The following is a 27,809-nucleotide window of genomic DNA, read 5'->3' as shown; positions in this document are numbered from 1 at the left end:
AGAGCGTCTGCTAAATGACTTAAATGTAAATGTAAATGATATCATTGACGTGACGTGCAAATGAACGATAGAAAACCGATCGTGCAAATGTCACCATTCCAAATGTTTTTGTGCAGGCGCCCCGTGCCGTCCCCGACAAGATGCCGCCCTGGGTGGCTGCCCATGTTGCCTATGCCTAAGTCCGCCACTGGATTATGTTAGAACAGACTGGAGTCACTGAGGTTGTCTGTTTGAGAGTGAGGGATTCACTAGGCCTATATGGCAAGATTTACAATAATCTACTCAACAGAAAATCACTCTAAATGTTGATTGTTTTATTTTAAATAAGGCCACAGGAAGGCAAATTATTTATATTTCATTTTTATTTGTCATGTCATGAATTGTACAGAGTGGCCTAATTCAGACAGAGTTGAGCTTCAGCTTGTAAGGGTAGGTTGTGCATTCAGGAGAGGATCTTCCACAGTGACATGAATACCACAGGCCATAGCAGGGTGGGAGCTTGATGCAACATCCACCCCATGGTAGAGCAAGGTTTGATGTGTTCTGGGGAGAGGAAGGTTATTGTGTTCATTAACATGTACAAAGTCATCCACTTGAGGAATATTGTCAGGATGAGTTCTCTCTTCAGCGGTAGGTCTAATCTGTGTTCCTGTTATATAGTGGACATTGGTGTTTTTTCCACTCAGCTATCATCGTTTGTTTTTATCCACCTAATTTCATCAAGCTTATAGGGCTGCATTGCAACTTTCCCCAGTCATATGTGCCTTTTGACAATACATAGGAATGCATGCAGGTCATGCTAGATTTCAGAAATATATTTGAAATAGAGATCTTATGAACTTTGTCCATAAGACTGGAATAGCGTTTTTTTTTTATCCACTGACATACATTTTTGTCTTATTATACAATGTCATAACGTAGCTGGCATTGCTTCAAAAGGCAAATACAGGTAACTGCCAAAATAAAGGAAACACCAACATAAAGTGTCGTAAGGGCGTTCGGCCATCACGAGCCAGAACAGCTTCAATGCACCTTGGCATAGATTCTACAAGTGTCTGCAACTCTATTGGATGGATATGATACCATTCTTCCATGAGAAATTCCATAATTTGGTGTTTTGTTGATAGTGGTGGAAAACGCTGTCTCAAGCGCTGCTCCAGAATCTCCCATAGGAATCCAATTGGGTTGAGATCTGATGATTGAGACGGCCATGGCATATTGCTTACATCGTTTTCATGCTCATCAAACCATTCAGTGACCACTCGTACCCTATGGATGGGGGCATTGCTATCCTATGGGGGCATAGCCATGATAGCCAAAATAATGTCCTGCGCAGCAATTTTAAACATGACCCTAAGCATGATGGGATGATAATTGCTTAATTAACTCAGATACCACACCTGTTTGGAAGCACCTGCTTTCAAAATACTTTGTATCCCTCATTTACTCAAGTGTTTCCATTATTTTGGCAGTTACCTGTAGGTCTATAAGTAATTTCACCTGTATTTATGTATTCTTTTGATTGATACTCACGTTTTTTCTGGGGGTTTATGTAGTTTATAGTGATGTTCTTCCTCTCTTCTCTACCTCTCCGTATCAAAGTACAGTTATAACTCTTTATCTCGTTGAAATGAGTTAGGGCATGGCCAATGAGAATAAGCCGACACCGACCTTTTGCTGTAATGTGAAAGGTTGAGTCATTTGTCATCTGAAAGTTGTTGTGAGAGCTCCCCAACAGGACCCCGTCCTCTGTGGTGAGGAAGTCACAATCAAAGGGCGGTGACTCTGGACATGGTGGGTACTCGCATTCCAACATGAGGCTGTTGTTTTCAGTGATACAGGCAGTAAGTTTTCCAAAATCGCCTTTCTTCTCTGGTGAACAGGTGACTGAAAGTACAAGACATACAAAGACTTACAATACTGCTTCATTTGGTTTTAATAACAACTCCATGTGTTGATACAGTAAAAGGTTCAAGGAACATTTCACTCATAAATGAAAGTTTGTCCGATGTTTTTAGACCTCAAAAGTAGACTAATGTTGAGATACATACAGTACCAGTAAAAAGTTTGGACACACCTACTCATTCAATGTTCTTTCTTTATTTTGACTATTTTCTACATTGTAGAATAATAGTGAAGACATCAAAACTATTAAATAACACATATGGAATCATGGAGTAACCAAAAAAGTGTTAAACACTTTCAAAGTAGCTACCCTTTGCATTGATGACAGCTTTGCACACTCTTGGCATTCTCTTAACCAGCTTCACCTGGAATGCTTTTCCAACAGTCTTGAAGGAGTTCCCACATATGCTAAGCACTTGTTGGCTGCTTTTCCTTCACTCTGCGGTCCAACTCATCCCAAACCATCTCAATTGGGTTGAGGTCAGGTGATTGTGGAGGCCAGGTCATCTGATACAGCACTCCATCACTCTCCTTGGTCAAATGGCCCTTACACAGCCTGGAGGTGTGTTGGGTCATTGTCCTGTTGAAAAACAAATGATATTCCCACTAAGCGCAAACCAGATAGGATGGCGTATCACTGCAGAATGCTGTGGTAGCCATGCTGGTTAAGTGTGTCTTGAATTCTAAAAAAAATCACAGACAGTGTCACCAGCAAAGCACCCCACACCTCCTCCTCCATGCTTCACAGTGGGAACCACATATACAGAGATCATCCGTTCACCTTCTCTGCGTCTCACACAAAAATGTGGACTCATCAGACAAAGGGTAGATTTCCCCCAGTCTATTGTCCATTGTGTTTCTTGGCCCAAGCAAGTCACTTCTTCTTATTGGTGTCCTTTAGTAGTGGTTTCTTTGCAGCAATTCAACCAGGGGGCTCCTAAGTGGTGCAGTGGTCTAAGGCCCTGCATCTCAGTGCTAGAGGTGTCACTACAGACCGTGGTTCGATCCTGGGCTGTATTATAACCTGCTGTGATCGGGAGTCCCATAGGGTGGGGCACAATTGGCCTAGCATTGTCCGGGTTTGGCTGATGTAGGCTGTCATTGTAAAATAAGAATTTGTTCATAACTGACTTGCCTAGTTAAATTAAATAAAAAATGAAGGTCTGATTCACACAGTCTCCTCTGAACATTTGATGTTGAGATGTGTCTTTTACTTGAAATCTATGAAGCATTTATTTGGGATGCAATTTCTGAGGCTGGTAACTCTAATGAACTTATCCTCTGCAGCATAGGTAACTCTGGGTCTTCCTTTCCTGTGGAGAGCCAGTTATATCTTAGCTCTTGATGGTTTTTGCTACTGCACTTGAAGAAACTTTCCGGATTGACTGACCTTCATGTCTTAAAGTAATGATGGTCTGTAATTTCTCTTTGCTTATTTGAGCTGTTCTTGCCTTAATATGGACTTGGTCTTCTGTATACCACCCCTACCTTGTCACAACACAACTGATTGGCTCAAACGTATTAAGAAGGAAAGAAATTCCAGAAATTAACATTGAACAAGGCATACCTGTTAATTGAAATGCATTCTAGGTGACTACCTCATGAAGCTGGTTGAGAGAATGCCAAGAGTGTGCAAAGCTGTCATCAAGGCAAAGGGTGGCTACTTTGAAGAATCTAAAATATATTTTGGTTTGTTTAATACTTTTTTGGTTACTACATGATTCCATATTTGTCATTTCATAAACTCAGCAAAAAAAAAGAAACCTCTCTCACTGTCAACTGCGTTTATTTTCAGCAAACTTAACAAATAAATATTTGTATGAACATAAGATTCAACAACTGAGACATAAACTGAACCTGCTCCACAGACATGTGACTAACAGAAATAGAATAATGTGTCCCTGAACAAAGCGGGGTCAAAATCAAAAGTAACAGTCAGTATCTGGTGTGGCCATCAGCTGCATTAAGTACTGCAGTGCATCTCCTCCTCATGGACTGCACCAGATTTGCCAGTTCTTGCTGTGAGATGTTACCCCACTCTTCCACCAAGGCACATGCAAGTTCCCGGACATTTCTGGGGGGAATGTCCCTAGCCCTCACCCTCCGATCCAACTGGTCCCAGGCGTGCTCAATGGGATTGAGATCCGGGCTCTTCGCTGGCCATGGCAGAACACTGACATTTCTGTCTTGCAGGAAATCATGCACAGAACGAGCAGTATGGCTGGTGGCATTGTCATGCTGGAGGGTCATGTCAGGATGAGCCTGCAGGAAGGGTACCCCATGAGGGAGGAGGATGTCTACCTTGTAACGCACAGCATTGAGATTGCCTGCAATGACAACAAGCTCAGTCCGATGATACTGTGACACACCGCCTCAGACCATGATGGACCCTCCACCTCCAAATCGATCCCGCTCGATTGTGCTAACAAACCTCCAAACGAGCTTCAATGCCATACAACACTCCTTCCGTGGCCTCCAACTGCTCTTAAACGCTAGTAAAACCAAATGCATGCTTTTCAACCATTCGCTGCCCGCACCAGCCCGCCCGACTAGCATCACCACCCTGGACGGTTCCGACCTAGAATATGTGGACAACTATAAATACCTAGGTGTCTGGTTAGACTGTAAACTCTCCTTCCAGACTCATATTAAACATCTCCAATCCAAAATCAAATCTAGAATCGGCTTTCTATTTCGCAACAAAGCCTCCTTCACTCATGCCGCCAAACTTATCCTAGTAAAACTGGCTATCCTACCGATCCTCGACTTCGGCGATGTCATATACAAAATAGCTTCCATTACTCTACTCAGCAAACTGGATGCAGTCTATCACAGTGCCATCCGTTTTGTTACCAAATCACCTTATACCACCCACCACTGCGACCTGTATGCTCTAATCGGCTGGCCCTCGCTACATATTCGTAGCCAGATCCACTGGCTCCAGGTCATCTATAAGTCTATGCTAGGTTAAGCTCCGCCTTATCTCAGTTCACTGGTCACGATAACAACACCCACCCGTAGCACACGTTCTAGCAGGTATATCTCACTGATCATCCCCAAAGCCAACACCTCATTTGGCCACCTTTCCTTCCAGTTCTCTGCTGCCAGTGACTGGAACGAATTGCAAAAATTGCTGAAGTTAGAGACTTTTATTTCCCTCACCAACTTTAAACATCAGCTACCTGAGCTGGTAACCGATCGCTGCAGCTGTACATAGTCCATCTGTAAATTGCCCACCCAATATACATCCCTCATCCCCATACTGCTTTTATTTGATTTACTTTTCTGCTCTTTTGCACACCAGTATTTCTACTTGCACATCATCATATGCTCATTTATCACTCCAGTGTTAATCTGCTAAATTGTAATTATTCGCTCCTATGGCATATTTATTGCCTACCTCCTCATGCCTTTTGCACACACTGTATATAGACTTTCTTTTTTTTCTACTGTGTCATTGACTTGTTTATTGTGTTATTGGCTTGTTTATTGTTTACTCCATGTGTAACTCTGTGTTGTTGTCTGTGTCACACTGCTTTGCTTTATCTTGGCCAGGTCGCAGTTGTAAATGAGAACTTGTTCTCAACTTGCCTACCTGGTTAAATAAAGGTGAAATATATATATATTTTTTAATTTAAATATTTTTTAAAGAAAAGAGTACAGGCCTCGGTGTAACGCTCATTCCTTTGACAATAAACGCAAATCCGACCATTACCCCTGGTGAGACAAAACCGCGACTCGTCAATGAAGAGCACTTTTTGCCAGTCCTGTCTGGTCCAGCGACGGTGGGTTTGTGCCCATAGGCGACGTTGTTGCCGGGGATGTCTGGTGAGGACTTGCCTTACAATAGGCCTACAAGCCCTCAGTCCAGCCTCTCTCAGCCTATTGTGGACAGTCTGAGCACTGATGGAGGGATTGTGCGTTCCTGGTGTAACTTGGGCAGTTGTTGTTGCCATCCTGTACCTGTCTCGCAGGTGTGATGTTTGGATGTACCGATCCTGTGCAGGTGTTGTTACACGTGGTTTGCCACTGCGAGGACGATCAGCTGTCTGTCCTGTCTCCCTGTAGCGCTGTCTTAGGCGTCTCACAGTACGGACATTGCAATTTATTTCCCTGGCCACATCTGCAGTCCTCATGCCTCCTTGCAGCATGCCTAAGGCACGTTCACGCAGATGAGCAGGGACCCTGGGCATCTTTCTTTTGGTGTTTTTCAGACTCAGTAGAAAGGCTTCTTTAGTGTCCTCTAAGTTTTCAGAACTGTGACCTTAATTGCCTACCGTCTGTAAAGCTGTTAGTGTCTTAACGACCGTTCCACAGGTGCATGTTCATTCATTGTTTATGGTTCATTGACCAAGCATGGGAAACAGTGTTCAAGCCCTTTACAATGAAGATCTGTGAAGTTATTTGGATTTTTACGAATTATCTTTGAAAGAACGGGTCCTGAAAAAGGGACATTTCTTTTTTTGCTGAGTTTAGTTTTGATGTCGTCTTCACTATTATTCTACAATGTAGAAAATGTAAAAATAAAGAAAAACCCTGGAATGAGTACGTGTGTCCAAACTTTTGACTGGTACTGTATATATTATTTCAAATGAATTCCATTGCGAGTACTATGTACACTGTTTCAAACTGATGGGTGGTTTTGGTCTCACCCATGTCAAGTACGTTAAAACATGGCCATCTTTAGTATCAACACAATCCACTAGAAGTGACCTCCTCAGCTTTGAAAACGTCTTCACTATTATTGTACAATGTAGAAAATTGTAAAAATAAAGAAAAACCCTTGAATGAGTAGGTGTGTCCAAACTTTTTACTTGTACTGCATGTCAGCACCCTAGACCATCTGTTGTGAAGATCCCGCTATATGCCTCAATCCCAAATGAATGGAAAAGATAAGCACCATCTAATTCTCTGGTTTTATTCAGTGCCTATCTTTTCCACTCACTTAGGGTGGAGGCATATAGGTGGATCTACACTCAGCCAATGTTGTGGGAAATGGTTTTGTCTTGACATTAGACTACTTTGGAGCTCTGAAAACATCTGACAAACTTTGATTTGAAAGTGTAATGTCCCTTTAAGAGAATGTAACAAACAGTCCTCCTTCATCACATTACTTGTTATAGTGTGCATGTGAAAGCCTGACATTTCTAAAAGCCCCCCTACAGGTATAAATGTGATGCAAAGAGAACGTATGTATCTTTATATGAAATAATGTCTTTATATGAATTTAACAAGTGGAGAAAAAAGAAAAGCATGACAAAGTCCAACATGCATCTAGCGAGGTAATTAAATCAGCAGACAGATTTGATTACAGGGATTCTCCTGATTTATGAGCTTGTTGTGCGTGCAGCACTGGTCTGGAGCTTCCTAGCTTACCCACCCAGAAACAGGAAGAGAAGTGTTGTGGAAAAGAGGAACATGTTCCCGACGCCCCAGTGTTGCTCTGTGGGAGATAAAACACACTGGTTCTGAATTACAACTCTAGCCTGACCTCTAGGAACTACCTGTAGATCTGAACTCTGAAACAATTGGATAGGTCTGAGCATGGGGCAACATTTCCACCCATCACAAGGTTGAAGGCAAGTTGAAGCTATCCCCATAATCCTGACTATAAGTCTGAATATCTATCTATTTACATTTTAGTCATTTAGCAGACGCTATTATCCAGAGCGACTTACAGTGCATTCATCTTAAGATAGCTAGGTGGGACAACCACAAATCACAGGCATAGAAAGTACATTTTTCCTCAATAAAGTAGCTATCAGTAGAGTTAGAACTAGAAGGGGGAGGGGTGGGGTGAGGAGGATTATTTAAGATACTGTTTGAAGAGGTAGGGTTTCAGATGTTTTTGAAAGATGGGCAGGGACTCTGCTGTCCTAGCTTCAGGGGGAATCTGGTTCCACCATTGGGGTGCCAGGACAGAGAAGAGCTTGGACTGGGCTGAGCGGGATCTGCCCTCCTTTAGGGGTGGGAGTGCCAAGATACCTGAGGTGGCAGAACGGAGTGCTTGGGTTGGGGTGAAGGGTTTGAGCATAGCCTGAAGGGAGGGGCAGTTCCTCTTTCTGTTCCGTAGGTAAGCACCATGGTCTTGTAGTGGATGCGAGCTTCGACTTGAAGCCAGTGGAGTGTGCAGAGGAGCGGGCTGACATGAGAGAACTTAGGAAGGTTGAAAAGCAGGAGTGCTGCAGCATTCTGGATAAGTTGCATTGGTTTGATGGCACAAGAGGGGAACCCAGCCAACAGCGAGTTGCAGTAGACCAGACGGGTAGTCCACAGGTGATTGAGTAACCCCCATGAGCCTACATGGTGGTTGGGTCAACAATGCATTACTGTATCCAACATTGACTACAGCTGTCCTAGTCTTACAATTTTTCTCAATCGCGTACAAATAATTTTTGGATCTCTGTTGAAATGTATCTATAGCAGAACAGCAATGTATGATATTTTACAATATTGCGGACATGCAGAGAATGAAGTTGGGTTACTTCTACATAACTTTGGGTTACTCCTAAGTTATACTCTCCAACATTGTGACCTTCCATTATTTTAGTGTAGATTGAGGCATATATGTTTCTCCATTGTATTCACCTCAGTGGAGGCTACTGAGGAGAGGGCGGCTCATAATAATGGCTGGAACGGCGCAGATGGAATGGTATCAAACCATGTGTTTGACGTATTTGATACCATTCCATATATACCACTCCAGCCATTACCACAAGGCCGTCCTCCTCAATTAAGGTGCCACCAATCTACTGTGATTCACCTTCCTTATTTCTTTTGTGGATTGTGTTTTGTACGCAAATGGAAAGTCTACAAAAATATGAACAATCCAGGCTATGTACTGAATACATAGAATAGTATTGTTGTCACATCCTGACCAGTATAAGGGGTTATTGGTTATTGTAGTTTGGTCAGGACGTGGCAGGGGGTATTTGTTTTATGTGGTTCGGGGTTTAATGGGATATGTATTTATGTAAGAGGGGTGTTTGATTTATGTGTTCCGGGGTTTTTGGGTAATGTTCTTGTTTTGTATTTCTATGGTTTTCTATGTTGTGTATTTCTTTGTGTTGGCCTGGTATGGCTCTCAATCAGGAACAGCTGTACATCGTTGTAGCTGATTGAGAGTCATACTTAGGTAGCCCTGTTTCACCTGTCCCTTTGTGGGAAGTTGTATTTGTGCGCTGCTATGTTTAGCCTGCAGGACTGTTAGCTGTTGTTCGTGGTTTCGTTTTGTTGTTTTTGTGTGGTGTTCGTAATAAAGTAAATATGAGCATTCACGTACCCGCTGCATTTTGGTCCACTTCCTACGACGGCCGTTACAGAACTTCCCACCACCAACGGACCAAGCCGCGGGCCCAGGAAGAGGAAGGATCCTGGGCCAGGGAGAGAAGGGAGTGGAGGACATTTTGGACATGGGAAGAGGTAATGGCAGGGGACAAGACCCTGCCATGGAAACAGGTGGAGACAGCGAGGGAGGAACGACGAAAGTGGAGCGAAGAGCGGGCCCAACGTAGGATGCATGAGAGGCAGCCCCAATAAATATATTTTTTGGGGGGGGCACACGGGTAGTTTGGCTGGGCCAGGGTTAAGCCCCAAGCCAACTCCCCGTGCTTATCGGAGGCAGCTTGTTACTGGTCAGGCCCCGTGCTATGGGGTGATGCGCACGGCGTCGAGGCTGAGCATTCACAGGCCGGTGTGCGCGGTGCCAGCACCCCGCATTTGCCAGGGGGAAGCGGGCATCCAGCCAGTAAGGGTGGTGCCAGTACTGCGCTCAAGACCGCCAGTGCGCCTTCACGGCCCAGTGTATCCTGTTCCCGCTCCTCGCTCTAGCCCTGAGGTGTGTGTTTCCAGTCTGGCACATCCAAAGCCAGCAACACGCACCAGGCCTCCAGTGCGTCAGCCCAGTCCAACTCGTCCTGTTCCTGCTCCTCGCACTAGCCCTGAGGTGCGTGTTTCCAGTCTGGCACATCCAAAGCCAGCACCACGCACCAGGCCTCCAGTGCGTCAGCCCAGTCCAACTCGTCCTGTTCCTGCTCCCCGCACTAGCCTTGGGGTGCGTGTCTCCAGTCTGGTACCTCCACTACCAGCCCCACGCAACAGGCGTTCAGTGCGAAGTCCCCGTCCAGAGCTTCCGACGACAGTGCCCCGTCCAGAGCTTCCGACGATTGTGCCCCGTCCAGAACTTCCGACGACAGTCCGGAACCGAGTGAGACGGCCCACAGTCCGGAACCGAGTGAGACGGCCCACAGTCCGGAACCGAGTGAGACGGCCCACAGTCCGGAACCGAGTGAGACGGCCCACAGTCCGGAACCGAGTGAGACGGCCCACAGTCCGGAACCGAGTGAGACGGCCCACAGTCCGGAACCGAGTGAGACGGCCCACAGTCCGGAACCGGCGCAGCCAGAGTCGCCCTACAGTCCGGAGCTCCCAGAATCGTCCGTCTGCCCGAGGTCTACAGCGACGTGCCTCAGCCAGAGGTATTCAGCGGGGGTGGACAGGTTAGGTGGGGGACTAAGGCCAGAGCCTGAGCCACCTCCACAGTAGGAGGATTGGGGGGGGGGGTAGCACGGGAACCGTCGGCAGCCACCCTCCCTTTAGTTTGGGGGGTTTATTTTGTGTTTATTTTTGTGTGAGGTGCATCCGGGGTCTGCACCTTTGGGGGGGGGGTACTGTCACGTCCTGACCAGTATAAGGGGTTATTGGTTATTGTAGTTTGGTCAGAACGTGGCAGGGGGTATTTGTTTTATGTGGTTCGGGGTTTAATGGGATATGTATTTATGTAAGAGGGGTGTTTGATTTATGTGTTCCGGGGTTTTTGGGTAATGTTCTTGTTTTGTATTTCTATGGTTTTCTATGTTGTGTATTTCTTTGTGTTGGCCTGGTATGGCTCTCAATCAGGAACAGCTGTACATCGTTGTAGCTGATTGAGAGTCATACTTAGGTAGCCCTGTTTCACCTGTCCCTTTGTGGGAAGTTGTATTTGTGCGCTGCTATGTTTAGCCTGCAGGACTGTTAGCTGTTGTTCGTGGTTTCGTTTTGTTGTTTTTGTGTGGTGTTCGTAATAAAGTAAATATGAGCATTCACGTACCCGCTGCATTTTGGTCCACTTCCTACGACGCCGTTACAATTGTGATGATACCAATGAATGAATCCTGCACACAATGTGCTTATTTTTTTTAATCAGGAATAATATTTTATTTTTATTTGACCTTTATTTAACTAGGCAAGTCAGTTAAGAACAAATTCTTATTTTCAATGACAGCCTAGGAACAGTGGGTTAACTGCCTTGTTCAGAGGCAGAACAGATTTTTACCTTGTCAGCTCAGGGATTCCTGAAATTGTTTGAAATATGCATAAAAGGGGAGTAACTGCCCATAATTGTGAACTTTTGGATAGTTTTAGTTCCAATTTTGATCATCATCATTTAGTGACTGCCAAGAAACTGTATTGATCTACATGGATCTTTGAAGACAGACTAACTTTCTGTTTTGTCTGCGCCAAGATAAGTATGGTTGCAGTCATCTTTTTGCAGGCAGTTGTGTTCTTTTGATGAATGTATTAGCAATTTTGACAGTATAATAGTTTTGATTAATGTATTTGTGTTTTGAGAAGGGAACTACGTTTTGAAAACATATTTATTGTTTTGCAAGAGGCAACAGTGTTCCTTGTCTTGTGGACTCTTGAAAATCGACAACATTGTTCCAAAATAAATGTTGGTTAGAATACAGTTGATTTCCTTTTACCCTTAACAGTAACCACTGAATTGGGTGTGATATTCTTATCTATTGATCTTCAAATCGTTCAAGAATTCCTGCCATTGTTTATCTAATCGGGATTAAATAGATAGGAAGTCAAAGGCACTAGAAACTGTAAATGATGTTAAAAAATTACCAGAGCTGGGAAGCTTGTTACCAGTGAATATCTCCATGTCTTTTCCCATTTGAGGATTTAAAAATGGAAATAGAATAGCTATCCATGAGTTATATTTATTACTTGTACAGCATCTCTGAAAAGCATGTTTTCCATAGTATTATGATCCCAAAGAGTACATGTTAACATTTTGTATTGTTTAGAGTTTGGCTGGAGTGTTTCCAAGACAGTTCCTCCATTCAACAGGTTTATTTCCATGCAATATTTCAAGTGGGAAATGTATTATCTTACCGTTGTCACTGTTGATTGTATTTCAGGGTTGTCTTCGATGTTAATGTGGTTCTTGCTTCAGCAATGGCAATATAAGAGCCCAGAAATCTGAGAATCACTGTTGTAGGCTGGGCAGGGCACAAATGAAGAGAGCAGGAGGAAAAATAAGAGGAGTTGGGAGGGGGGGATGGGGTTTAAAGAGCTACTGTCCAATCAAGTGGGCTTGAGTTGCATCTTCTCTGAGCAAAAAAACAGGATGTATTGTATTGACATCTAAAGTGGAGTGTGATTGAATACTCTTTCTTGATATCAGCTCAGCAGGTACACTTGTTAACCCATAACAAGGACGTTTTTAATTTCCCAATTTTTAGGTCATGAAGAGTCTTGCTGCTCTTCAAAAGTAGGGTTTTTCACAGCGTACTCACATGTTCATAATTCTCAGTATAGGTTTTGATATATTTGTTATTATATTTAGTGAGCTGTGTTGTCAACAACAGGGCTCTATTGTATCTGTTTTGTGAGTGTATCTGTTTGTGTTCTCAATTGTTCTGTTACTCTTTCTCTAAATGGATTTGTGTTTTTGACTACATCTTTCCATACCTTGTCCACACCATTAGCTCAATAAATTATTAGGAGAAATTCATAATGGAGATTATAGCCAGGACTCATTATGGGTCTGATCAGGACAGGACATCCCCTTGTTGATGGAATTTAGAGTGAGTGGATTTCCTGGATCCCATTCCCTGATGAGAAATAAAAGACAACCACGCCTTTATTACCAAAGGGGGTCCATGATGATTACAGATGGAGGAAGAAAAAAAATGAGAACCTGCAAAATTGAGAAAGAGCATTGACCCACACACCTTTGTATATTTGGCAACACCGATTAACAGCACATTGTATTTGTTAAGATGCAGAGAGCTGTGATAATTTGTTTCAGAAGGGATCGTTTTTTTTGCCCTTTGATGTGGTCTAGAACAGTGGTTCTCAACCTTTTTTGTTTACTGTACCCCCAATCACATATTGCTCTGCTCATAAGTCTTCCCAAGTACCCCCTGTGGATAGGCCAGGTACCCCAACGGGTACTAGTACCCCAGGATGAGACCCACTGTCTTACATATAGCCTTTCAATATTCACCTTTTCTCCTGAGCCTACACCTTGTCACACTGTGGCAAGCAATGAGTTCCATCAAAACCTACACGCAAAACGCTGGAAAAAATGCTCAAGAATAGAGTTAATGAAAAACTTTAATTCCAGTTACATAGTTTACTTTAGAGTTTAAAATATGTCTCAGGGGTTGCAGGTGTGACCTCTGTGAATGTAATTCTTCTTATATCTGCAGAGGGGTAAATACAATGATAGATAGATACATGTAAGGAATGAATGCTTTAACAAACTGACCAGCATTTAGGTAAAAGGAATATTGACTCAGTTAAATAAAATAATTTATAGTACATGTATAGTATATGGGTCAGCTATAAAGGATGACCGATAATTCTAGATTTAAAATAGGACAGCAGCTTGTAACCCCTACTTGCAAGGGAAGACATATTCTGTCTCTGCCTGGTCACCTGAATAAAACCATAAGACAGGTAAGTCTCTGTAAATGAACACAAGTTAACCAAATGTTACTAAAAATAAGAGGGAAAAATACATCTTGGTGAGGGTTAGATATAAACTTACTCGGCTGGTAGTAGTCGTAGATCTTGACCACCGCTGGCTTTAGATTCTGTACTGGGAGCTCCTGTATGATGTCCAGGGTGTGGTTGAAAGGTAGGAATAGGGATTGGTCACAATTATTTAAACGCTCTATGCAGAAGTGTAATTTCAGTTTTGCTGACTGAAGGACATTCTACGCAAATAATTTCAGAGTAGAGTTATGTCACGACAAGTACATCAAAATATACAGTACCAGTCAAAGGTTTGGACAAACCTACTCATTCAAGAGTTATGCTTTATTTTTTACTATATTCTACATTGTAGAATAATAGTGAAGACATCAAGACTACGAAATAACACATGAAAACATGAAGCAACCAAAAAAGTGTTAAACAAATCAAAATATATTTTATATTTTAGATTCTTCAAAGTAGCCACCCTTTGCCTTGATGACAGTTTTGCACACTCTTGGCATTCTCTTAACCGGCTTCACCTGGAATTCTTGTCCAACAGTCTTGAAGGAGTTCCCACATATGCTGAGCACTTGTTGGCTGCTTTTCCTTCACTCTGCGGTCCAACTCATCCCAAACCATCTCAATTGGGTTGAGGTCGGGTGATTGTGGATGCCAGGTCATCTGATACAGCACTCCATCACTCTCCTTCTTGGTCAAATAGCCCTTACACAGCCTGGAGGTGTGTTGGGTCATTGTCCTGTTGAAAAAACAAATGATAGCCCCAATAGGTGCAAACCAGATGGGATGCCGTATCGCTGCAGAAGGCTGTGGTAGCCATGCTGGTTAAGTGTGCCTTGAATTCTAAATAAATCAGACAGTGTCACAAGCAAAGCACCCCCTTACCATCACACCTCCTCCTCCATGCTTCACGGTGGGAACCACACATGCAGAGATCATCCATTCACCTACTCTGCATCTCACAAGGATATGGCGGTTGGAACCAAAAATCTCAAATTTGGACTCATCAGACCAAAGGTGTCACGTCCTGACCAGTATAAGGGGTTATTTGTTATTGTAGTTTGGTCAGGACGTGGCAGGGGGTGTTTGTTTAGAGTGTTTCGGGGTTTATTGGGCTATGTTCTTTGTTAGTCTATTTCTATGTTAGTTCTAGTATGTCTATTTCTATGTGATGTTTATTGGGTGGACCTTCAATTGGAAGCAGCTGCTCCTCGTTGCTTCTAATTGAAGGTCCTATTTAAGAGGGGTGATTATCTGTGGGATTTTGTGGGTAGTTGTTCCTTGTTTAGTGTTTGTGCACCTGACAGGACTGTTTCGTTTTGTTCTTTTTTGTATACGTATTTAGTTGTTTCTCCTTCTTCAAATAAAAAGAAGATGAGTATACATATTCCCGCTGCATTTTGGTCCAATCCTTACGACAATGTGACAAAAGGACAGATTTCCACCGGTCTAATGTCCATTGCTCGTGTTTCTGGGCCTAAGCAAGTCTCTTCTTATTGGTGTCCTTTACTAGTGGTTTCTTTGCAGCAATTCAACCATAAAGGACAGATTCACAGTCTCCTCTGAACTGTCATCAAGGCAAAGGGTGGCTACATTGAAGAATCTCAAATTTGTTTAACACTTTTTTGGTTACCACATTATTCCATGTGTGTTATTTCATAGTTTTGATGTCTTCACTATCATTCTACAATGTAAAGAATGTAAAAAATAAAGAAAAACCCTGGAATGAGTATGTGTGTCCAAACCTTTGACTGGTACTGTATATATTATTTCAAATGAATTCCATTGCGTGTACTATGTACACAGTTTCAAACTGACGGGTGGTTTTGGTCTCACCCCTGTCAAGTACGTTAAAACATGGCCATCTTTAGTACCAACACAATCCACTAGAAGTGAACTCCTCACCTTTGAAGACAAGCAGTTCACTGATTATTCATATTGCATGGACAAAAACATTCCGTTTCAGAAAGGTTCACAGATGAAAGAGGAAAGAGCTACATGGAAAAGGTCACAGGTAACACCATAAACATATGTTATCAAAAAAAACTTACCCTCCCCAAAGAGTCTGGGTCTGGGGCAAACCCAGACAGCATTTTCAAATCCACTATAATCATATTGGTGGTCAGCTCCTTTCCATTGTATCTGTGAAAGAAAAGAGGCCCCTGACATCAAAGTTAGATTTTGACAAGTGCTTGTAATAATCAAATGAATGGATACTTTAATTATTGTCCATAAAAAGGCCAGATCTGTTTTATTACTGTTACTGAGCCAAGCCTAGCTACAAATTAGAAGTGAAATAATCTATACATAGGCATAATGAAACCAAGTGATTTGGGTCAAATCCATTCTGTTAGACATGCACCATAATAACACTTTGGAGTGTCATTAATAAACATATTGAAAGAAGGCTTCTGTAAATGTGTCATTCATTCTTACTGAGACTGGAGTTTCAGCGTGACTCTGGGTCTCAAAGAGTTGCTGTTGCAGTCCACCTCTGTCTTCACCTGGATACTGAGTGTTGTGCTGTCAGTAGGAGTAGGGATGTTGTAGTGGAGTGCCACCTGGGAAAGAGGAAAGAAGTAGTCAGGGGGACATGGTTGCCTAAAAATAACCATTTTATAAGATAAAAAAAGAATGACCATTTCATAAACTAGAAATCAAGCCAGAAAATATATTTAAGTTTGAAATTCACAGTAATATATACACAACTGGATTGGGAGGAGAGATGTGTTTTCACTGACATGCACTGAGGCACAAGCACTGCCCTTCACTTCCATTCTGTGTCCTGCAGCGCCCTCTCTTGGTAAAGAAGCTTGTTGTTTTGGTTCACATTGAAGAGGTGCTGTCCCCCACTGGGAGACTGTACTCGTACTGTGCTGGCGCCCTCTCTACTGAACAGCCGTGTGGAGTAGAGAGTCAGGGCCTGGAGGGCTACATGCCAACAAATCACAGGTAAATCAGTTCAAAATGAAAGAAAATACCCCATTTACAGAAAGGGTAGATGTTTACATTGATCAGTTACTAGAGTGACTAGCCCAGGTCAGTGGTAGACAGAGGGGAGGCACTGAGGGAAGCCAGCAGAACGTAGAAGCTGATCTCCACTGCCAGGGAGGCTGAGGTCTCTGAGGAGGTCTGAGTCCAGTGCAGGAAACCCCCTGAGGGACGAGGAGCACACACAAAGACAGAAATCGGGAACAATGGACAGCCACATCACATTTACCTTAATATTTACCTTACGTTGATTGGGCTGAACCGCTTTTTGGTATATTTGATTTGTCATTGTATTAGACTAAGCAGAGGTGATTTGATGATGTTGATGTGGTGCTGGAATAGTGGAGGCAGCTCCTATTTTCTTTGTGACTTGCGTGCGGTAACTCTGATTCTAAATCAATAGTTGTTTACTAGTCCGAAAATGTCAGAAACATTAAGTTGCTTGATCATTCAACTGTTTGTTACATGCAATATGCTTTGTGGACTTCACTGGACAGAGGTTGCTCTCCAGTTTTGTGATCAAACAAAGGTGTGGTTGAATTTATTTCTTATTGTCTCGGCCTATCACAGTGTCAAGGCATATGAACTAACTGCTTATGGAGCTAACAACGCAATTATCACAACATATAAAAGTGGAGGCTTTCTCTTTCAGGAAACCTACGGGAGAAATACAACAAGAGCAAATTTTCCATAACCTATAGGTCGGTAGGACTGGGGTCTGAACAGATAGGTTATAGAGAAGAGCAGAAGCTCTGAATTATAACCTGTAGGGAACACAATATATGGTAGGTTTCTCACTTAACGGTGGCACAAATGTGATATGGGGGAGGGGAATTAGCAGGGTAAATGCTAATTAAATTCTGTGGTATAAAAACTGTTGTGTTTTTGTGGACATTACTGTAGTATTTACTACAGTGTTCTTTTTGTGGATAATACTACCCTATTCTACAACATCCTATAGTAAGTACTGCATATGATCGATGGATACTACAGTGTGTAGTATAGTATTCTACAGTGTACTGTAGTATTCTATAGTAAACTATTCTTTTTTTCATATGGAGCAGCAAGGAATGAAAAAACTGACTGAATGACACTGAAGAGGTACGTTGACAAAAAAGATAAAGATAAATATGTACAAGGGCGAAAGAGAGGCTATGATAGAGTAGCAGAGGCACACAAGGTCTTCTCTGAGCTTGGTAAACACATCAAGACTTTCACAGGCCAGTTTCATGGGCTTCGTAGCCTTAAACAGTAGCCTCTATATGAGCTTCTTTAGCCTCAAACAATCTATTTTAGCAATTCATAATCTAAGAAGAGGAATGCTTGGTGACAGTACGGTGAATTGCTTTTACAAGGGAGGAAAAGAGGCTTGAAGCTAACAGGAAACAAAGCAGAAGTTAGCTGAAAAACTTCATAAGGGTAATTTTTCTCCTCAGGTGGTCGATCTGGGTATGGCATTACATATCTCCTTGGTCTTACACGTAAATAAGCTAATGAATCTTCAAGCTTGTATTAAATATATGTTGTCTCCTTGACTGGTAGCATATCAAATATCTGTGAGACATGAAATGACCTTGTCGTGTTTATTGGGCACCAACCAGAATGCAGGGACTACTTAGACTTGTCACTTTGTTTTCCATTGCTAAACATTTTCACATTTCTTTCCATGCCCTAATGAACACAACTAGTATGAACTCATAAAGTACCAATTGGGATATGCTTTCCAGTAGATGAAAGCATACCAAATGGCCACTGTGAACAGACCCACTCAAAGTCTGCTGTAGTCACTTCTTATTCCCCTGAAGCTGGTTGTTGTGGCCAGCACCACAAAAGCAGTTTATATGGTGGTATGACTGTTGACATTCACTTCAGTGAGCTCTATTACCTTGTCAGCATCCAGCCTCTTCCCTGGCTCCATGATGTGAACACTCTTGTCCACAGTGCTGAGGCCACAGAGGGAGCCGGGCTGGGCCGAGAGCTGCAGGGTGTTCTCCTCCCCTGGGACTGCTTTTGAGGGTGAGAACTCCACCAACACCTGGCACACAGGACATACATAAGGGTACATTATACACCTTTACACAAGGTATGATATTTATGTGCATGGAAATACCTGACACTTTTTATACCTTCCAAAAAATATTCACAATATCTTTGTGATGTGAAGTCACTGAGGATATGACCAACTCAGCACACACACACCTTGTGCCTGAAGCATTTCTCAGGGGGGAAGTTCATGCTGTAGGCGATGACAGTCTCACTGGGTAGCAAACTGTACACCAGGACCTGTACCAACGGCGCCATCTCTGGAACCACGGCCAAGGTGACTTCACCCTCAGTTACTGCTGCGTAAGCGCATGTCACACTGTCATTGTCATCAAGCACCTCCCAGTACGTCCATAATTACTTAATAAAACTTCCTCACCAGGACTCCCCTGCTGTACAGTAACCTTCATATGTCCATGCTGAAGTATCGCCCCTCTGGATAAGGCCTGGAGGAGGGAAAAACAGTTTTCCCATCAAGTCAGGAATAAGGAGATGATGAGGAATATTGGTGTTGTATAGGGACATCCTTCCTTTAAAGGTGAGAGGCTGGGACTATGTCTGAAATTATCCTGGTCAAAATAGTGCACTATGGAATAGGGTGCCATTTCGGACGCACCCTGGGTTTGCAGGTTGTCACAACTTGTTTCTGGTTCTACTCACCAGGTAGACGACATCCACGGAGCCCTTTGGGACGGTCTCCCCTACGATAGCGTACTGGATGGTGATTGACACTTCCTCCCCACATGCCAGTGGTTTCTCCATCTTCTGAATAGCCAGAGAGCTGGATGTTTTACTGTGAGGGGAGGTGGGCTGGATCAGTGAGAGTATGTGTTGCCCTCTGTTGAAATAGGGGACCCTGTATCTAGTGTTCTCCACTGCTGGTGTGTTGCTAACCTGGAAATCAACAGAGGGAAGAGAGAGTATAACTAAAGGCCCAATCCCAAATCGACCCTTTGAGCTCCACCTCACCCTCTGATAGGATAGGTGGAAGTTTCACCATATTGCTTATTATACCAATGGAATCTCCTCAGATCTCCACAAGAGCATGATAGACCTCAGGGTGTAGGGTCAATGGGGTGATTTGGGATTGAGCATAAAGAGTCTCGGAGTCTTTCAAAACCTAGAAGGAATCATACTTACTATGAGGTTAATATCCTCTTTGGGCATAGTGGTTGTGTTGAGGGAGAAACTGGCAATACCACGACTGTCTGTGGTTAGGTTCTGGAGACGATGTGAGGACCAGCCTTTCTTCTCCAACAGGTAGACTAACATGTCAGAGATAGGTGTGTTGTTGAAGTGAACAATGTTTATCTGAGGAAAAAAGGAGGAATGTGATGCTACATGTGTCACTGTTACCTACCATTAGTAGTTAAGTAAACAGAAATGTCAAAGAACAAATGGCATCCACAATTCAACAAAGTACAAAGAACAATAACACTGGATTTGGACTTACCTTGCCCTCGATAACTGATCCATGTTCTTAGATTTCGGGTGTGTCGACCAATCACATAGAAGAGTGCTATGTGTTTTCCCTCTGATTGTAATACCTGTTAAAGGAAAACAAATTAAAATAGGATGGTTTATTTAACAAGAACACATGCCACCATGATGCACAATGGCAGTTCACAATGCAGAAACTGAAATGCAGTGCAGCTTACATAATATTTTTAAACATGATTTAAAAAAAGAAGACATTAATAAAAAAAATATAACATTATGATGTAGCACTGAAGGTCAAACACACAGGCCTTCATGATGTAATTAAATATATTGACATCATGCCATTCACTCTCAATAAAAAAACATGTTTTCATTTGACTTTTAAGAGAGCACAAACAATAATCAGTCAATTGGCCTCAGGGGAGCTCATCAGTAGCGGCTGTACCTCCGCCCATCTCCAGGACAGGGCGCTGTCGGGCCACTTGATTTGGCTGATCGCTCACACATCCCCCGCTCAGGCCAGACCAAGGGGGGCTCACGCCAGCCGGACCTACCAGGTCTCGGCGAGAAAGCTCATCCGCGTTACCGTGTAGTTTTCCGGGCTTGTGAACCACCTCGAATTTAACTTCTTTGGGATAGGGGGCAGTATTTTCACGGCCGGATAAAAAACTAGAAACTAGAATATGCATATAATTAGTAGATTTGGATAGAAAACACTCTAAAGTTTCTAAAACTGTTTGAATGGTGTCTGTGAGTATAACAGAACTCATATGGCAGGCGAAAACCTGAGAAGATTCCATACAGGAAGTGCCCTGTCTGACAATTTGTTGTCCTTCTGTTGCATTTCTATCGACATTACAGCATCTGTGCTGTAACTTGACACTTTTTAAGGCTTCCATTGGCTCTCTAAAGCCGTCAGAAAGTGGAATGGGGGTGTCTGCTGTCTCTGGGCAAAGTATAGGAGCAGAGTTTGTAAGTGTTCAGCCTGGGGACAGTGAGACTGGAGATGTGCGGTCACGAGAACTCGCCATGTTTTTCTTTCAGTCTTTGAATGAATACAACGTTGCCCGGTTGGAATATTATCGCTATTTTACGAGAAAAATAGCATAAAAAGGGATTTTAAACAGCGTTTGACATGCTTCTAAGTACGGTAATGGAATATTTTGACATTTTTTGTCACGAAATACACTCGCGCGTTACCCTTCGGATAGTGACCTGAACGCACGAACAAAACTGAGGTATTTGGATATAACTATGGATTATTTGGAACCAAAACAACATTTGTTGTTGAAGTAGAAGTCCTGGGAGTGCATTCTGACGAAGAACAGCAAAGGTAATCCAATTTTTCTAATAGTAATTCTGAGTTTAGGTGACCCCGAAGTTGGCGGATGTCAAAATAGCTAGCCGTGATGGCCGAGCTATGTACTCAGAATATTGCAAAATGTGCTTTGATATAAATATGAACTTGATTGAACAAAACATCCATGTATTGTATAACTTAATGTCCTAGAAGTGTCATCTGATGAAGATCATCAAAGGTTAGTGCTGCATTTAGCTGTGGTTTGGGTTTATGTGACATATATGCTTGCTTGGAAAATGGCTGTGTGATTATTTGTGTCTATGAACTCTCCTAACATAATCTAATGTTTTGGTTTCGCTGTAAAGCCTTTTTGAAATCGGACAATGGGGGTTAGATTAACGAAAGTCTTATCTTTAAAATGGTGTAAAATAGTTGATTGAGAAAATTGAATTGTGGTATTTTAGTTGGTTTTGTATTTCGAGCCGTGCGATGCCATTGGCTGTTGGCTAGGGGTTCCGCAGGCGGAACGGGGTTCCGCTAGCGGAACGTCTGTCCTCAACAGGTTAACATGCTCATGATGGTTTTATTCAGCCTCTCGCACAGTCTGTCTGTCTGGGGGTGATAAACACTCGTTCTAATCTGCTATACACTGTATAGCTTACATACAGTTGAAGTCAGAAGTTTACATACACTTAGGTTGGAGTCATTAAAACTAGTTTTTCAACCACTCCACAAATTTCTTGTTAACAAACTATAGTTTTGGCAAGTCGGTTAGGACATCTACTTTGTGCATAACACAACTAATTTTTCCAACAAATGTTTACAGACAGATTATTTCACTTATAATTCACTGTATCACAATTCCAGTGGGTCAGAAGTTTACATACACTAAGTTGACTGTGCCTTTAAACAGCTTGGAAAATTCCAGAAAATGATGACATGGCTTTAGAAGCTTCTGATAGGCTAATTGACAACATTTGAGTCAATTGGAGGTGTACCTGTGGATGCATTTCAAGGCCTACCTTCAAACTCAGTGCCTCTTTGCGTGACATCATGGGAAAATCAAAAGAAATCAGCCAAGACCTCCGAAAACAAATTGTAGACCTCCACAAGTCTGGTTCATCCTTGGGAGCAATTTCCAAACGCCTGAAGGTACTACGTTCATCTGTACAAACAATAGTACGCAAGTATAAACACCATGGGACCACGCAGCTGTCATACTGCTCAAGAAGGAGACTCGTTCTGTCTCCTAGAGATGAACGTACTTTGGTGTGAAAAGTGCAAATCAATCCCAGAACAACAGCAAAGGACCTTGTGAAGATGCTGGAGGAAACAGGTACAAAAGTATCTATATCCACTATCTATATCCACTATTGGTATATCGACATAACCTGAAAGGCCTCTCAGCAAGGAAGAAGCCACTGCTCCAAAACCGCCATAAAAAAGCCAGACTTACGGTTTGCAACTGCACATGGGGACAAAGATCGTACTTTTTGGAGAAATGTCCTCTGGTCTGAAGAAACAAAAATAGAACTGTTGGCCATAATGACCTTCGTTATATTTGGAGGAAAAAGGTGGAGGCTTGCAAGCCGAAGAACACCATCCCAACCGTGAAGCACAGGCGTGGCAGCATCATGTTATGGGGGTGCTTTGCTGCAGGAGGGACTGGTGCACTTCACAAAATAGATGGCTTCATGAGGAAGGACAATTATGTGGATATATTGAAGCAACATCTCAAAACATCAGTCAGGAAGTTAAAGCTTGGTCGCAAATGGGTCTTCTAAATGGACAATGACCCCAAGCATCCTTCCAAAGTTGTGGCAAAATGGCTTAAGGACAACAAAGTCAAGGTATTGGAGTGGCCATCACAACGCCCTGACCTCAAACCTATAGAAAATGTGGGCAGAACTGAAAAAGCGTGTGTGAGCAAGGAGGCCTAAAAACCTGACTCAGTTACACCAGCTCTGTCAGGAGGAATGGGCCAGAATTCACCCAACTTATTGTGGGAAGCTTGTGGAAGGCTACCTGAAACAGTTGACCCAAGTGAAACAATTTAAAGGCAATGCTACCAAATACTAATTGTGTGTATGTAAACTTCTGACCCACTGGGAATGTGAAGAAAGAAATAAAAGCTGAAATAAATTATTCTCTCTACCATTATTCTGACATTTCACATTCTTAAATTAAAGTGGTGATCCTAACTGCCCTAAGACAGGGAATTTTTACTAGGATTAAATGTCAGGAATTATGAGAAACTGAGTTTAAATGTATTTGGCTCAGTGTATGTAAACTTCCGACTTCAACTGTAGGTCTTTCATGAGCCGGGACATAAAGGGAGTGCCTTGATCTGTTAAAATAGTCGAGGGTAATCCTACTCGCAAAAACATGACCAGCTCCTTGGCTATGCCTTTCGTCGCCATGGTGCGTTTTGGAATAGCTTTGGGATATTTGGTCGCGTAGTCCACTACTACGAGGATGTATTTTGTCCTCGGGCTGACCGTGGCAGTGGCCCCACTAGGTCCATGGCAATAGTTTCGAATGGGGTTTCTATAATGGGAAGAGATACCAGGGGATTGCGAAAATGGGCCCTGGGGGCCGTACATTGACACCTGTTGCATGACCTGCAATACTTGGCTAAGTCTCTGGTCACCCCCGGCCAGTAGAAACAGGTGACTACCCTCTCAGCCGTTTTCTCCCGTCCTAAATGTCCACCCAAGACATGGGAGAGGGCCAAGTGCAGCACAGTGTCTTGATATGACCTCTGTACTATCAATAGTTCGAACTCCCCCTCCCTTCTCCTACATATCCAATATAATAGGCCGTTACATATGGCAAAATATGGGAAACGTAACTCACCCTCATCCTGTAGCCTCTTCCCATCAATAACTGCCACTTTGGCCATAAGCCTTTGCACCTCCGGATCTCGCTATTGGGCCAAACGGACTCATAAGGTCTTCGGAAAGGGAAACTGCTGTAGCTGTCGGACAGGGTGGGGGTGGGGGCGATCTATGTCGCCGTCGTTGGTCTCCATGCCAAACCCCGGCCAGGACTCCTCTGGTGTGGACTCTGCGAAGATCCGTCGAAGCAGTTCTCTTTCCTCCTGCCTCCTATCCTCGTCTGCCTGGCAGGATCCCACTTCCCCTTGGCTCTCGATTCTGTGGCACGTCTCATCACTGGACGTCTCTTCGAAGACCCGCCGCAGCAATCATGTGGACTCCTCATCCTGCTTCCTGTTCCCCTAGTAGACCGGCTAGTCGCCCGTGTGGTTTACTTTTCCCCCACGGAGTTTATCGTGGGCAACCAGGTTAAGTGCCAGGCCCATGCGGTGCTGTGAGCTCCTCCTATCTTGTCGGCCCCTCTCATGCTTCTCCGCATTGGTCCACAACCCGTGGAAGACTGGGCAGTCACGACCAAGGAGGACGGGAACTGACAAGTTCGGTGACAGGCCCATCACCATAGTGACCTTTTCCACAGGTGTGGTCATCTTTACTCGAAAGCTGCAGAATGAGAAAGCTGCAGAATGATGCCACTGGATGAAGTACTGACCCACTGTCCAATCCTGTTCTGATGAACATCCTGCTTATTCATAGAACAAGAGACACATTGAGCAGGGCACAACCTTGTGGAATGTTCAGATACAAATATGTTATGTAGGCCAAACATGCCTGTCTGACATGTAGAATAAGGAGTCACGTCAGTTCTATTCATGACATTTCTATCTGCAACGTTCTGAAGTTTGCTTACTGAAGGTGGCCCAGATGTGTTCACATAAAGCTGATATGGAGGCTTCTGGTAACTGCCATGTGGAAATGAATGATGACCTACCTAGCTGGTGGAGTCATCGTCTTATCATGTTGTAGTATTGAGTGACACTCATCATAAATTGACAGACTAATAAGGGTCTTACCTCAAGTTACACAATGTTGTACTGTGAAGGGCAAGACAAAATATTGGCTAATGTTTAATGAATAACTCTCATATTCCCAAAAATCAACAGAAAGGGAGATACCTAGTCAGTTGTACAACTGAATGCCTTCAACTGAAACGTGTCTTCTGCATTTAGCAAATGTATACAACTATATGAACTAGGCAGGTGATTGGCTTTGTCTCTTCAACATCACAAGTAGCACTGGGACTTTAATGTCAATTCAGTAGATTAACTCAATCTCAGGAAAAACATTCTCATACATTCCAATCTGACCTATATGAATGGAAAACCCCATGTCCTGTGGTAAATATTTGAGGACCTTCAAATCAGCCGATAAAGGTTTACTTACCTCTGCAGACATGCACAGTATGTTTGCATTGAGTGCTATGTCTCAACTGTTTGTGTAGCCTTATCAAACAGATAACATAAGCTAAAGATTTGGATTTTGTCCAATAGTTGTTCAAAACATTTCCCATTCCCGAAGCCTTATTGTTCATGGAGTACTAATGCGATGTATAAGAACCCCCAAGCTTCCATTCTCAGGGCGGACACTTTAACCATAAGGGGGGCACTGTAACCATTTGGTTGAACAACACTGTACATAGTTTTACATAATAGCTGATTGCCATGTCTATCGCACAGTATTATGATTTACATTTACATTTTATTTTTTTTACATTTTAGTCATTTAGCAGACGCTCTTATCCAGAGCGACTTACAGTAGTGAATGCATACATTTCATTTCATGCATTTGTTTTTGTACTGGCCCCCCGTGGGAATCGAACCCACAACCCTGGCGTTGCACATACTATGCTGGCATGCAAACACCATGCTCTACCAACTGATCCTTGTATCTCTTTTTGTTTGAAATAGTGTACTGTTCTAAAGGAAGACCAAATATTTCAACACCCACCAGCTGATTGACAGGGCTAAAACTGGAATCCAAGGTGATCACTCTAAACTGCACTGTAAAAAGGCAATAAAAAAAAAGACAAAGACAAGCGCTCAATGAGAGTTTTAGAAGCATCATTTTGCTAACTTTAATTGGTTTTCCAGAAATCCCCATTGAAGGATTTCCAGACTCCCGGAATCTTTCAACCGGGATTTCTGGAAAACCTGGGATTTTCGGGAAAGTTACCAGAATTTTGCAAGACAAACTTTCGACAGCTACTCTGAATAATATTTTTCACCGTTGGTACTAAGACCCCAATTCAGATAAAGGAAAACTGCACTGCAAGTTTGCTGAAAATATTTACACTATCAATATCCAATGATAATGTCCAGGAGAGGAACAGCTTGTAACATGGGGTATGTTGGTTCAAACTCCAGTGTACATATCCTGAGTGAACCTGCAGTGGATTATTTTGTTATCTGCACCTTTACTGTCCTGTTTCAAATGTCCTTTAGGAGCAACATGTGATGACAGACCAAACCAGTCCAACAGACTGTGTACTGGCTCTGTGTAAAATTACCTGTGTGTCCCGGGTTGTAGATTGGTTTATCCGTTTGGACGAATGTCATCGGGCTGTACGGTTTGATCATGACCTTTCTCTCCTCTGTCGACAGAAACGTTTCACCTCGAACCTCCACCTTAAAGTTTTGCACTTCGTCACTCTCCACATGAGGGGCCTGTCAGGGAGACAATGAACCAATAACACATGATCCAGTGTGGCTTAGTTGGTAAGAAGGTGCTGCAACAATGTCAAGGTTGTGAAGATTCAATCACTTCTCCTTTCATCAGTGTGTTTTAAAAATTATTTTTCTTTAGTAGTTAATGTCATCTTTTTTATGTCAAATTTCAGCCAGAATTCCAGAAAAGTTATAGTAAGCCACCACATTTATATTTCCCATAAAATAACCTGGCATTGCACGCAAAATGAAGAGATGTATCACAAAGCTAAAAAGTACTGTATACTCTTATTGGAATGGTTCTGGATGTCCACCAGTGCTAGGCTGACCTGAAACTGGAAGCAGCGGTGAAACTCTTGGTCAGAACTCTCTTGGAGAAGAATTTTGCTCTGCTCATCGGCAATCAGAGATATGGTCATGACCAGGGTCTCGTTGGGCTGCAGAAGACTAGCACAAAGCTTGGCCTCTGAGCCTGCAAGAATGGCTACCATGTAAACACTACAGAGACCATACACACACCAACAAACACACAGGAAAATCAGTACAAAATGAGAGTGCACCTCTAAACAAGAAACTACAGATGTAATGTAGGATCTTAATTTGACCAGTATTGTCATAGAAAAATTATCCTGTAGCAACAGGATTTGACCGTTTAGTCCATAATGTTGCTTGATCTGTGGTTCCGTTACGAAAAAAACCCATGAAATTCACATGTGAATACATCAATGAGAATACATTACTTTAAAATGCATCATTTACATTAATTCAATTTAAACAGTCATGGTCCACTGCAAGTTTTTT

The 27,809-nt window shown here is 42.9% G+C and overlaps 2 protein-coding genes and 2 long non-coding RNA genes across 4 annotated transcripts; all 4 read right to left on the bottom strand.

Annotated features, from left to right (window-relative positions):
- Positions 1-342: 342 nt before the first annotated feature.
- On the bottom strand, positions 343-12,209 carry LOC123744728 (uncharacterized). The gene is made up of 4 exons (XR_006771159.1): positions 12,067-12,209; positions 7,286-7,348; positions 1,534-1,887; positions 343-543 (listed from the first exon to the last, which is right to left on the bottom strand). It is a non-coding gene; the product is annotated as an uncharacterized lncRNA (long non-coding RNA).
- A 1,066-nt stretch (positions 12,210-13,275) lies between these two features.
- On the bottom strand, positions 13,276-14,001 carry LOC106612561 (uncharacterized). The gene is made up of 2 exons (XR_001330319.2): positions 13,730-14,001; positions 13,276-13,617 (listed from the first exon to the last, which is right to left on the bottom strand). It is a non-coding gene; the product is annotated as an uncharacterized lncRNA (long non-coding RNA).
- A 1,455-nt stretch (positions 14,002-15,456) lies between these two features.
- Positions 15,457-16,475, bottom strand: LOC106612558 (ovostatin homolog). Its single transcript, XM_014213812.2, has 4 exons — positions 16,419-16,475; positions 16,114-16,238; positions 15,729-15,819; positions 15,457-15,582 (listed from the first exon to the last, which is right to left on the bottom strand). The coding sequence occupies exons 1-4, from the start codon at positions 16,452-16,454 to the stop codon at positions 15,472-15,474; spliced, it is 363 nt and encodes a 120-aa protein (XP_014069287.2). The 5' UTR covers positions 16,455-16,475; the 3' UTR covers positions 15,457-15,471.
- Positions 16,476-18,165: 1,690 nt separating this feature from the next.
- On the bottom strand, positions 18,166-27,514 carry LOC106612552 (murinoglobulin-2). The gene is given in 13 exon segments (XM_014213798.2): positions 18,166-18,222; positions 18,554-18,703; positions 18,868-19,007; positions 19,091-19,157; positions 19,372-19,605; positions 19,852-20,022; positions 20,165-20,215; positions 23,827-23,998; positions 24,421-24,634; positions 24,734-25,027; positions 26,289-26,345; positions 26,852-27,008; positions 27,338-27,514. Coding segments are annotated over 13 exon segments (1,911 nt in total). The 5' UTR covers positions 27,500-27,514; the 3' UTR covers positions 18,166-18,180.
- Positions 27,515-27,809: the final 295 nt, after the last annotated feature.

Source organism: Salmo salar, chromosome ssa09, assembly GCF_905237065.1.
Source record: "Salmo salar chromosome ssa09, Ssal_v3.1, whole genome shotgun sequence".
Taxonomy (NCBI): Eukaryota; Metazoa; Chordata; class Actinopteri; order Salmoniformes; family Salmonidae; genus Salmo; species Salmo salar.
This window is presented reverse-complemented; position numbering and strand designations above follow the sequence as displayed.